At 46.0% G+C, this 12,399-nt stretch overlaps 1 protein-coding gene across 1 annotated transcript in view; it reads right to left on the reverse strand.

The window, feature by feature from the left end:
* Positions 1 to 1,006: 1,006 nt before the first annotated feature.
* Positions 1,007 to 12,399, reverse strand: part of LOC115206852 (metabotropic glutamate receptor 5-like) — a 12,741-nt gene continuing 1,348 nt past the window's right edge. The window contains exons 2-7 of the mRNA XM_029774030.1: positions 12,114 to 12,231; positions 11,251 to 11,437; positions 9,488 to 9,646; positions 7,215 to 7,523; positions 4,024 to 4,190; positions 1,007 to 2,762 (exon numbers count right to left, since the gene is read on the reverse strand). Of these exons, the coding sequence (XP_029629890.1) occupies positions 2,567 to 2,762; positions 4,024 to 4,190; positions 7,215 to 7,523; positions 9,488 to 9,646; positions 11,251 to 11,437; positions 12,114 to 12,231 (1,136 nt within the window). The 3' untranslated portion in view covers positions 1,007 to 2,566. The remainder of the gene's footprint in view (positions 2,763 to 4,023; positions 4,191 to 7,214; positions 7,524 to 9,487; positions 9,647 to 11,250; positions 11,438 to 12,113; positions 12,232 to 12,399) is intronic.

A 12,399-nucleotide genomic window follows, 5' to 3' on the forward strand; every position in this document is an offset into this window, starting at 1 on the left:
TGGAGTTTATGAAAATTGCCATCATACAAACTGAGGCAGCAGACTGTGAAAATTAATATTTGTGTCATTCTCAAAACTTTTGGCCACGACTGTACACAGACCAGTGTGGCATAACCAATCAGAGCTGCAGTAGGTCGATATGCAAATAGACCATTGCCATATATGGTTCTGTGCCATTTACTATGAACTGGACTGTGTTTACAGCATGTACAGCAGGAGTGGTGGTGAGTAGATCAGCTTGTTGAGATCAAAGCGAGAGATACATGTAGTCACATGTGCACATTTTGTTCATATAATTTGCTAGTTAGTGAGTTATTAGGCCAGTTCTAGATCATTTGTAGTCAGCAGTAGGGGAGTGATTGAGCACAAACCCTGTACATTTCTAGACATCTTTGAAAAGTGAGTCAGATAAAGAGCCTTTTTTGTCTTAAAGGGGCAGTGTTGTATTTTGAAACAGGCTTGAATAATCTGAGTAGCCAATAGGCAGAGGGTAGCATCATTTGTCTGATTCTCTGTAATAGTAGTATGGGAATAATAATGCATTTTATTTTGTAATGTGGTTTCTTGCATCAAACAACTCAACAACATATTATAGCCTACTTGGCCACTGAAAACTGTAATTTAAACAGTAAACGCGCGCGTTGGAAGTTTCACAGAATTTTAACAATGTTCAAGTTTGCGCTCAGCAGACCAGAAATTTGCTCAGCGCCTACACTTTTTTGAGGGAACATTGCCTGCACGTCTAGGTCACTTTAGTGTGATTGATTGATTTTACTATTTGAATCAGGATAGTTTTCTAGCACGTTACTGACTACTGTTTAACTTTTCAATACTGGTTAGTTTAGTAGAATGCCTCCTCAGAATCACAGACACAGAGGTGTGGAAAGTTTGGTCCCAAAGCTTCAGGAATCATGTAGAAAATATTATACATTCAAACTTCTGAAGTAAATAATAGTCCAACAGACCTCAAAGATCAAAGAAACACAGAGAGAGAGAGAGAGAGAGAGAGAGAGAGAGAGAGAGAAAAAAAAAACAATACTAAGACAGTTGTTCAGTATTTCATACTATACATGGTATGTATAAACAGAAGCATCTGATATTTAGATGCCATCCAAGATCTTTTTGTATTTACACTTTTCCCCACAACAGCCAATATGCACGTGTTTGTGTGTATGTCTGCGTGGATGTGTGTGTGTGTGCGCATGTGTGTGTGTGTGTGTTGGGGCGCCAGTGGCCATAGCTGCTCTGCCCAGCCCTTATAGTTTTTCCATGTGTCCATGGCAGCAGCTGGTCAGTCCTGTGAGGTTAGAGGTTCTTAGACACTCAGTAGGTCCACATGTGTCTATGCAGGTGCCCCCTACCACAATAAACATCTCTAATTAGTTGACAGCCGTTTTAGTTTAAGGCCACTACCAAAAGAAAGACCAAACACACCTCTAAGGAGAGACTTACGGTCATACTTTTAAACACCAGAACGCTAAAGTATTTTTTTATAGTCCTTGTTCTCGCTTTGGATGCCTAATTTATACTTCATTATACTTCATTATACTTCATTATACTTCACCTCACTGCTAATTGAACCCATGTAAACACAAACACTGCAGGTCACCGTCCAATGACATCACACGATGATGTGTCCTGTTCCTATCGCTCCATCTAGCTGGTACAGGGCTTTCACTTCTCTGAGGGACTGGCCAATCTTCTCTCGTCCTCCCCCAAGAGACTGTTCTTTCACTCTCCTCCTCGTCTCCTCATCTCCTCTCATCCTTCGCTCACAGTGAGGAAGAGCTCTGGCTGTAGTTTCTCAGGGTCAGCATTTCGTATTTGGGCGGAGGGGACGAGGGCGGGGGAAGACACAGGGTGGACTCTGAGACCGGGGAGCCACTGCCCGACCCCAGCGAATCACGGAAGGGCGAGGGTGGGGTCAGATTCATTAGCTCCTCTTCCAACTCTGCCCTCCTTAAAGGTGACCCCGCCCCCACAGCGAGGTGGCGCACTGGAGATGGGGAGGCCTGAGGGTGAGGCAGGGTGTGAGGTTGAGGGAGACGGTGAGGGGAGTGTGGCAGGGGGTGAGCGAGGCAGGCACATCCACCTACGTTGGACTCTACAGAGGGGATGGGCTGGACGTCAGCGTATGTGGTCATGGTGGAGGGGAGGGGGATCTCCCGGGGGAGGAGGAAGGGGTCTGCATGGTGGGAGGGCGTCAGGGTGTGTGTGTGGGCGAGTGTGTGAGTGTGTGTGTGTGAGTGTGTGGGAGACGGGGAGAGCATCATGCTGTTGAGCTCGCTGATGTTGGCAGTGAAACGGTTAACCACGCAGCTGATCTGATCCATCAGAGAACTGTCACACGCATCGCCCCCGCCGACAGAACCCCTGGTCAGGTAGCTTGGTACGCCCATCACAAGTGGCTCATCCCTTAGACCCGCCCCATGCATGCGCTGGCTGACAGTGCTGATTGGTGAAGGGGTCTGAGGCCGGTAGGTGATTGGGTATCTCTCCTCGGGGTATCTCTCCTCTGCCTCTGTGAGTTCATACAGGGTCTTGTCTGCATCAGAGTGGGACTGGGTTAGGGAGGGCAAGGGCATATGGGGGAGCAGGTCAGCGCCCCCACTGTAGCGCCCCTCTGGGTCTTGGAGAAGGGCTTGATGACAGCTGTCTGGTTATTCTCCTTCCTCTTGATGTGGAACGACAGGCGCTGCCACAGGTGGTTTCCACGGGAACCCCGCTCCGTCTGGGCCCAGGATACTGACTTTCCATTGGAGCTGTAGAGACAGGAAACAGGAAATGAAAACAGGAAATTAAATAAGTGTTTTTCAGCTGGTGCACATCAGTGTAGAAACCATGTTCTCTATTCCTCCACTCCATCTCCCCTCTCTGTCCCCCTCTTCTCTCTCCCAATTGTCAGGTTAATTAGTGTGATTAATTTATAACGAAGCTTCTGATTAAATCATGCTGCTATGGGGGGACTCATATAACCTCAGCACACAGACAACAGGGGGAGAAAGAGCCGGAAAGAGGAATGTTTCTGACACATTTTAGCAGACGTTCGTTTCCAGAGCGACTTATCGTAGTGCGTTCATACATTTTCCATACATTTTCCATACATTTTCCATACATTTTCACTTTTTTTCGTACTGGTCCCTCGTGAGAATCAAACCCACAATCTTGCCATTGCAAATGCCATGCCCTACCAACTGAGTCACATGGGACCACATCTTATACTGGTCTGGTTGTACTCTTGGCAAACGAGACCGTAACCAGCTGACTAAAGAGAATGTATTTTTCTCTTTTCTTTTGACTCTGTGGATGCATGTTGTCATTTCATATGGCTGGTCACATGGTTGTTCCATTAGAGATGGAGAGCTTGACCTTTAGCTCGTCCTCTTCCAATTGTTTTTCATCTCCCTCTCTCCCCCCTCTTTCTCTCTCTCCCCCCCTCTCTCTACCCCCTCTCTCTCCCCCCTCTCTCTCCCCCTCTCTCTCTCTCCCTTCTCTCTCTCTCTCTCCCTCCTCTCTCTCTCTCCCTTCTCTCTCTCTCTCCCCTCTCTCCTCTTTCTCTCTCTCTCCCCCTCTCTCTCTCCCCCCTTTCTCTCTGTCCCCCTCTCTCTCTTCCCCCTCACTCTCTCCCCCCTCTCTCTTTCTCCTGGAAGTGGCATCTGCATAATCAGGTGTGCGGGTCGGACTCAGGTCAGACAGAGAGAGACAGACACAGCGGCTGGGGAAGCATTGACTCAGATGGCCTTCATTGAAATGGCCCTGCACTAAAAAGGCTGTTACTGAAACTGCCCTCAAATGAGATTCACTTAGCGAGCAGTGACCCAGCACCGATGTCTGAAACATTCCTCAACTAAACACTACCTCCTGTGTGACCCCAGACAGCCTCTACAGCATCTCTATGTATTCCCTGCGACACACACACACACACACACACACACACACACACACACACACACACACACACACACACACACACACACACACACACACACACACACACACACACACACACACACACACACACACCTGAGTGTCTCTCCGGCGGAGCCGCGTCGCCTCCAGAGGTTGGCCAGGCTGGAGGAGCGGCTGGCGGCCGAGGAGGACTTCCCATCGCCCACGTGCATGCGTACCACCGTGCTCGTAGTGAAGGCACTGCGCACGTTACGCTCCGGCTTGGCCAGGATGATATACACCTGGAGAGAGAGACAGACAGAAGAGCGTCATAACCCTTCATAAGCATAGACAGCACACTAGGCACTATATAACACCTATTATAACCCTTCACAAACCCCTTATAACCAATATGTTTTTGTGAAAGAGCACAGTTTGAAAGATATGGCAAATAGAAATGAAACCGAATGGACATCAGAAACAGACGCCTCATAAGTCCTCAACTGGCAGATTCATTAAATAGTACCCGCAAAACACCAGTCTCAACGTCAACAGTGAAGAGGCGACTCCGGGATGCTGGCCTTCTTGGCAGAGTTCCTCTGTACAGTGTCTGTGTTCTTTTGCCCATCTTAATGTTTTCATTTTATTGCCTAATCTGAGATATGGCTTTTCCTTTGCAACTCTGCCTAGAAGGCCAGCATCCCGGAGTCGCCTCTTCACTGTTGACGTTGAGACTGGTGTTATATGGGTACTATTTAATGAAGCTGCCAGTTGAGGACTTGTGAGGCGTCTGTTTCTCAAACTAGACACTAATGTACTTGTCCTCTAGCTCAGTTGTGCACCGGGGCCTCCCACTCCTCTTTGTATTCTGGTTAGAGACAGTTTGTGCTGTTCTGTGAAGGGAGTAGTACACAGCGTTGTTCAAGATCTTCAGTTTCTTTGGAATTTCTCGCATGAAATAGCCTTCATTTCTCAGAACAAGAATAGACAGATGAGTTTCAGAAGACAGTTCTTTGTTTCTGGCCATTTTGAGCCTTTAATCGAACCCACAAATGCTGATGCTCCAGATACTCAACTAGTCTAAAGAAGGCCAGTTTTATTGCTTCTTTAATCAGGACAACAGTTTTCAGCTGTGCTAACATAATTGCAAAAGGATTTTCTAAGGATCAATTAGCCTTTTAAAATGCTCAACTTGGATTAGCTAACACAACGTGTCATTGGAACACAGGAGTGATGGTTGCTGATAATGGGCCTCTGTACACCTATGTAGATATTCCATTAAAAAAATCTGCCGTTTCCAGCTACAATAGACATTTACAACATTAACAATGCCTACACTGTATTTCTGATCAATTTGATGTTATTTTATTGGACAAAAAATTAGCTTTTCTTTCAAAAACAAGGACATTTCTAAGCGACCCCAAACTTTTGAACGGTAGTGTATGTATATACAGTTGAAGTCGGAAGTTTACATACACCTTAGCCAAATACATTTAAACTCAGTTTCTCACAATTACTGACATTTAATCCTAGTAAAAATTCCCTGTATTAGGTCAGTTAGGATCACCACTTTATTTTAAGAATGTGAAATGTCTGAATAATAGTAGAGAGAATTATTTATTTCATATTTTATTTCTTTCATCACATTCCCAGTGGGTCAGAAGTTTACATACACTCAATTAGTATTTGGTAGCATTGCCTTTAAATTGTTTAACTTGGGTCAAACGTTTCCGGTAGCATTCCACAAGTTTCCCACAATAAGTTGGGTGAATTTTGGCCCATTCCTCCTAAAAGAGCTGGTGTACCTGAGTCAGGTTTGTAGGCCTCTTTGCTTGCACACGCCTTTTCAGTTCTGCCCACAAATGTTCTATAGGATTGAGGTCAGGGTTTGTGATGACCACTCTAATACCTTGACTTTGTTGTCCTTAAGCCATTTTTCCACAACTTTGGAAGTATGCTTGGGGTCATTGTCCATTTGGAAGACCCGTCTGAACCCATCTGACCCAAGCTTTAAAACTTCCTGACTGATGACATCATTTTCCTCCTCATGATGCCATCTATCTTGTGAAGTGCACCAGGCCCTCCTGCAGCAAAGCACCCCCACAACATGATGCTGCCACCCCCGTGCTTCACGGTTGGGATGGTGTTCTTCAGCCTGCAAGCCTCCCCCTTTATCCTCCAAACATAACGATGGTCATTATGGCCAAACAGTTCTATTTGTGTTTCATCAGACCAGAGGACATTTCTTCAAAAAGTATGATCTTTGTCCCCATGTGCAGTTGCAAACCATAGTCTGGCTTTTTTATGGCGGTTTTGGAGCAGTGGCTTCTTCCTTGCTGAGCAGCCTTTCAGGTTATGTCAATATAGGACTCATTTTACTGTGGATATAGATCATTTTGTACCTGTTTCCTCCAGCATATGCACAAGGTCCTTTGCTGTTGTTCTGGGAGTGATTTGCACTTTTCGCACCAAAGTACGTTCATCTCTACAAGACAGAACGCATCTCCTTCCTGAGCGGTATGACCGCTGCGTGGTCCATGGTGTTTATACTTGCGTGCTATTGTTTGTACAGATGAACGTGGTACCTTCAGGCATTTGGAAATTGCTCCCAAGGATGAACCAGACTTCTGGAGGTGTACAATTTTTTTTCTGAGGTCTTGGCTGATTTCTTTTGATTTTCCCATGATGTCAAGCAAAGATTCCCTGAGTTTGAAGGTAGGCCTTGAAATTCATCCACAGGTACACCTCCAATTGACTCAAATGATGTCAATTAGCCAATCAGAAGCTTCTAAAGCCATGACATCATTTTCTGGAATTTTCCAAGCTGTTTAAAGGCACAGTCAACTTAGTGTATGTAAACTTCTAACCCACTGGAATTGTGATACAGTGAATTATAAGTGAAATAATCTGTCTGTAAACAATTGTTGGAAAAATTACTTGTGTCATGCACAAGTAGATGTCCTAACCGACTTGCCAAAATTATAGTTTGTTAACAAGAAATTTGTGGAGTGGTTGAAAAATGAGATTTAATGACTCCAACCTAAGTGTATGTAAACTTCCGACATCAACTGTATATTTGCAAAAAGAATATGTGGGGGATTGGAAGTGATGCAGACAATTACATTGATGGAAGCTACAATCTACCAGCAATATAAAAGCTGATCTACCACCTAAAAATAAATACATAAAATACAAATAAAAAACCTTATAACCAAACACAATCTTCCAAAAAATATTCCTTTTCAAGTCCCTCAGTCGAACTCCTTTGTTGTTAAAGCTCAAGTTTGTTTGGCTCCACTTTCTATCTCTAGTGTTGTGTGTCTTACCTTGGGTGCGAACATGCAGCAAAGCGCCACAGTGGCACTGAGGCTGACGCTGAAGCACATGGTGATGATCTTGTAGTTGGAACCGAAGTAGATGGGCACGAAGGCCAGCCAGATGATACAGGTGGTGTACATGGTGAAGGCGATGTACTTAGCCTCGTTGAAGTTGGCTGGGACGTTACGCGTCTTGAAGGCGTAGAAGGTGCAGCTCAGGATCAGCAAGCCATTGTAGCCCAGTGGCGCCACCACGCCCAGGTTGGTGGTGTAACAGATGAGGTTGACCTGCCGGATGCTGGGGTAGTCGTGGATCACCTGCAGGTAGTAAAGCCATCAGTGTGTCACGTTGGCATGAAGGATCGGGAGACAGGCGCAGGAATGTGTAATAGGGTTTTTGATTTTACCCAAATTACGGCGTGCCGTGTTAAGGCACGGGGGTGAAGAGCAAACAAACACTATACAAAACACAGGGTTGAAACCCAAACAAAAGAGCGAGGAGAACCTTCAAATAAATAATACTAGAGCACAATGATTAACACACGGGATGAGACCCGTAATCATCTGCGCTTTCTACAAGGGCACGAAAGCCCAAAACACAGGTACTCACACGTACCAACGGACATTGTAACAATAATCGACAGCACTATGGTGAAGAAAGGGTACATAAACTGAGAAAAAAAAAGAAACGTCCCTTTTTCAGGACCCTGTCTTTCAAAGATAATTCGTAAATATCCAAATAACTTCACAGATTTTCATTGTAAAGGGTTTAAACACTGTTTCCCATGCTTGTTCAATGAACCATAAACAATTAATGAACATGTGCCTGTGGAACGGTCGTTAAGACACTAACAGCTCACAGACGGTAGGCAATTAAGGTCACAGTTATGAAAACTTAGGACACTAAAGAGGCCTTTCTACTGACTCTGAAAAACACCAAAAGAAAGATGCCCAGGGTCCTTGCTCATCTGCGTGAACGTGCCTTAGGCATGCCGCAAGGAGGCATGAGGACTGCAGATGTGGCCAGGGCAATAAATTGCAATGTTCGTATTTTGAGACACCTAAGACAGTGCTACAGAGAGACAGGACGGAAAGCTGATCGTCCTCGCAGTGGCAGACCACAGGTACAGGTTGGCAACAACAACTGCCCGAGTTACGCCAGGAACGCACAATCCCTCCATTAGTGCTCAGACTGTCCGCAATAGGCTGAGAGAGGCTGGACTGAGGGCTTTAAGGCCTGTTGTAAGGCAGGTCCTAACCAGACATCACCGGCAACAACGTCGCCAATGGGCACAAACCCACCGTTGCTGGACCAGACAGGACTGGCAGAAAGCACTCTTCACTGACAAGTCGCGGTTTTGTCTCACCAGGGGTGATGGTCGGATTCACGTTTATCGTCGAAGGAATGAGCGTTACACCGAGGCCTGTACTCTGGAGCGGGATCGATTTGGAGGTGGAGGGTCCGTCATGGTCTGGGGCGGTGTGTCACAGTATCATCGGACTGAGCTTGTTGTCATTGCCTGCAATCTCAATGCTGTGCGTTACAGGGAAGACATCCTCCTCCCTCATGTGGTACCCTTCCTGCAGGCTCATCCTAACATGACCCTCCAGCATAACAATTCCACCAGCCATACTGCTCGTTCTGTGTGTGATTTCCTGCAAGACAGGAATGTCAGTGTTCTGCCATGGCCAGCGAAGAGCCCGGATCTCAATCCCATTGAGCACGTCTGGGACCTGTTGGATCGGAGGGTGAGGGCTAGGGCCATTCCCCCCAGAAATGTCCGGGAACTTGCAGGTGCCTTGGTGGAAGAGTGGGGTAACATCTCACAGCAAGAACTGGCAAATCTGGTGCAGGAGGTGATGCACTGCAGTACTTAATGCAGCTGGTGGCCACACCAGATACTGACTGTTACTTTTGATTTTGACCCCCCCTTTGTTCAGGGACACATTATTCCATTTCTGTTTGTCACATGTCTGTGTAACTTGTTCAGTTTATGTCTCAGTTGTTGAATCTTATGTTTAAACAAATATTTACACGTGTTAAGTTTGCTGAAAATAAACGCAGTTGACAGTGAGAGGACGTTTCTTTTTTTGCTGAGTTTATATACAAATACAATTAGTGGGAATAGGGGCCAGGTGTGCGCAATGAAAGTTCCAGAGGGATCCGTGACACAGTGCCAGCACGTACATACAGTAAACACACACACACACACACACACACACACACACACACACACACACACACACACACACACACACACACACACACACACACAGCCTACCTGTGGGGGTTCCATGAGGAAGAGAGCCACTATGATGCCCAGCTGCAGCAGGATGAGGAGAGAGGCGATGATGAGCTGGGCGCAGGCAGACATGAACCTGGGCTTCTTGGTACAGATCTTCTTCTTACTGCCAGCCAGGATACGGGCTATACGGTTAGTCTGCAACAACAACACAGCCAGGATACGGGCTATACGGTTAGTCTGCAACAACAACACAGCCAGGATACGGGCTATACGGTTAGTCTGCAACAACAACACAGCCAGGATACGGGCTATAACGGTTAGTCTGCAACAACAACACAGCCAGGATAACGGGCTATACGGTTAGTCTGCAACAACAACACAGTCCAGGATACGGGCTATACGGTTAGTCTGCAACAACAACACAGCCAGGATACGGGCTATACGTTAGTCTGCAACAAACAACACAGCCAGGATACGGCTATACGGTTAGTCTGCAACAACAACACAGCCAGGATACGGGCTATACGGTTAGTCTGCAACAACAACACAGCCAGGATACGGGCTATACGGTTAGTCTGCAAACAACAACACAGCCAGGATACGGGCTATACGGTTAGTCTGCAACAACAACACAGCCAGGATACGGGCTATACGGTTAGTCTGCAACAAAAAACACAGCCAGGATACGGGCTATACGGTTAGTCTGCAACAACAACACAGCCAGGATACGGGCTATACGGTTAGTCTGCAACAAAAACACAGCCAGGATACGGGCTATACGGTTAGTCTGCAACAACAACACAGCCAGGATACGGGCTATACGGTTAGTCTGCAACAACAACACAGCCAGGATACGGGCTATACGGTTAGTCTGCAACAACAACACAGCCAGGATACGGGCTATACGGTTAGTCTGCAACAACAACACAGCCAGGATACGGGCTATACGGTTAGTCTGCAACAACAACACAGCCAGGATACGGGCTATACGGTTAGTCCTGCAACAACAACACAGCCAGGATACGGGCTATACGGTTAGTCTGCAACAACAACACAGCCAGGATACGGGCTATACGGTTAGTCTGCAACAACAACACAGCCAGGATACGGGCTATACGGTTAGTCTGCAAACAAAAACACAGCCAGGATACGGGCTATACGGTTAGTCTGCAACAACAACACAGCCAGGATACGGGCTATACGGTTAGTCTGCAACAAAAACACAGCCAGGATACGGGCTATACGGTTAGTCTGCAACAACAACACCGCCAGGATACGGCTATACGGTTAGTCTGCAACAACAACACAGCCAGGATACGGGCTATACGGTTAGTCTGCAACAACAACACAGCCAGGATACGGGCTATACGGTTAGTCTGCAACAACAACACAGCCAGGATACGGGCTATACGGTTAGTCTGCAACAAAAACACAGCCAGGATACGGGCTATACGGTTAGTCTGCAACAACAACACAGCCAGGATACGGGCTATACGGTTAGTCTGCAATAACAACACAGCCAGGATACGGGCTATATGGTTAGTCTGCAACAACAACACAGCCAGGATACGGGCTATACGGTTAGTCTGCAACAACAACACAGCCAGGATACAGACTATACACTTAGTCTGCAACAACAACACAACAGAGAGAATTAATGAATAAATAGACTTCATAGGGAGAGAGGGAAATCTGAAATAGTGACTTTAAACACAGTTTGTTTGGAAAATCCTTATATCTAGATGTACAAGGACATGGTAGGTGAAAGAATCAAGGTAAAGAGGGGCTTGAAGATGTACCTTGGTGACCAGGGCAGAGTAGCTCATGGCAGGTGACAGGCCTATGCCCAGTCTCTGTAGGTAGCAGTGTGCAGCGTGGGGCTTGGCGATGAGACTGAAGGTACACAGATAGCCCAGACAGATCCCAGCCAGGATGATGTAACACAGCTCTCGGCTAGACGACTTCACCACCGGAGTGTCCCGAAACCTACACCCACAGATACACACATTTTACAACCTTATAACAAATATACTAACTTACAATTAAAATAACATGTTGAAAACAATCCCAGTGGAATTGTTTTAACGTGTTATCTCCTGGGGTGTATGTACCCAGTGGAATTGTTTTAACGTGTTATCTCCCGAGGTGTATGTACCTAGTGGAATTGTTTTAACGTGTTATCTCCCAAGGTGTATGTACCCAGTGGAATCGCTTTAACGTGTTATCTTCTGAGGTGTATGTACCCAGTGGAATTGTTTTAACGTGTTATGTCCTGAGGTGTATGTACCTAGTGGAATTGTTTTAACGTGTTATCTTCTGAGGTGTATGTACCCAGTGGAATTGTTTTAACGTGTTATGTCCTGAGGTGTATGTACCCAGTGGAATTGTTTTAACGTGTTATCTTCTGAGGTGTATGTACCCAGTGAAATTGTTTTAACGTGTTATCTTCTGAGGTGTATGTACCCAGTGGAATTGTTTTAACGTGTTATCTCCTGGGGTGTATGTACCCAGTGGAATTGTTTTAACGTGTTATCTCCAGGGTGTATGTACCCAGTGCATCTTATACCAATAAATCAATCAACACAGTAATATTTAAAATCACAAAAGTCTGAATATGAAATTGAATTTCACATTTATTATGTTAAAATCTACAAGTTGTTACCTGATGAAGACGGAGGTGACGAAGAATGTGGCACAGAGTCCCAGACAGGCAAAGACCACAGCAGCGATGGGCTCTGGGTCCCCCCAACGCAGGTACTCCACTGGGATAGGGTCACAGCCTGGAAGGGGGAGGAGGTGGAAAGAGAAAGAGAAAGTGAGAGGTTAAAAACAAACAGCATTGATGCGTTTTTGGTTAATTTTCCTTTCTCTCTCTCTCTGTTTATCTTCTCTTCATTTATTTATTTCTCCCTCCTTTTTGTCACCTTCTCTGTCTTGTGTGCCCTCCT

The sequence above is a fragment of the Salmo trutta genome, chromosome 13 (genome assembly GCF_901001165.1).
Source record: "Salmo trutta chromosome 13, fSalTru1.1, whole genome shotgun sequence".
NCBI classification, from domain to species: Eukaryota; Metazoa; Chordata; class Actinopteri; order Salmoniformes; family Salmonidae; genus Salmo; species Salmo trutta.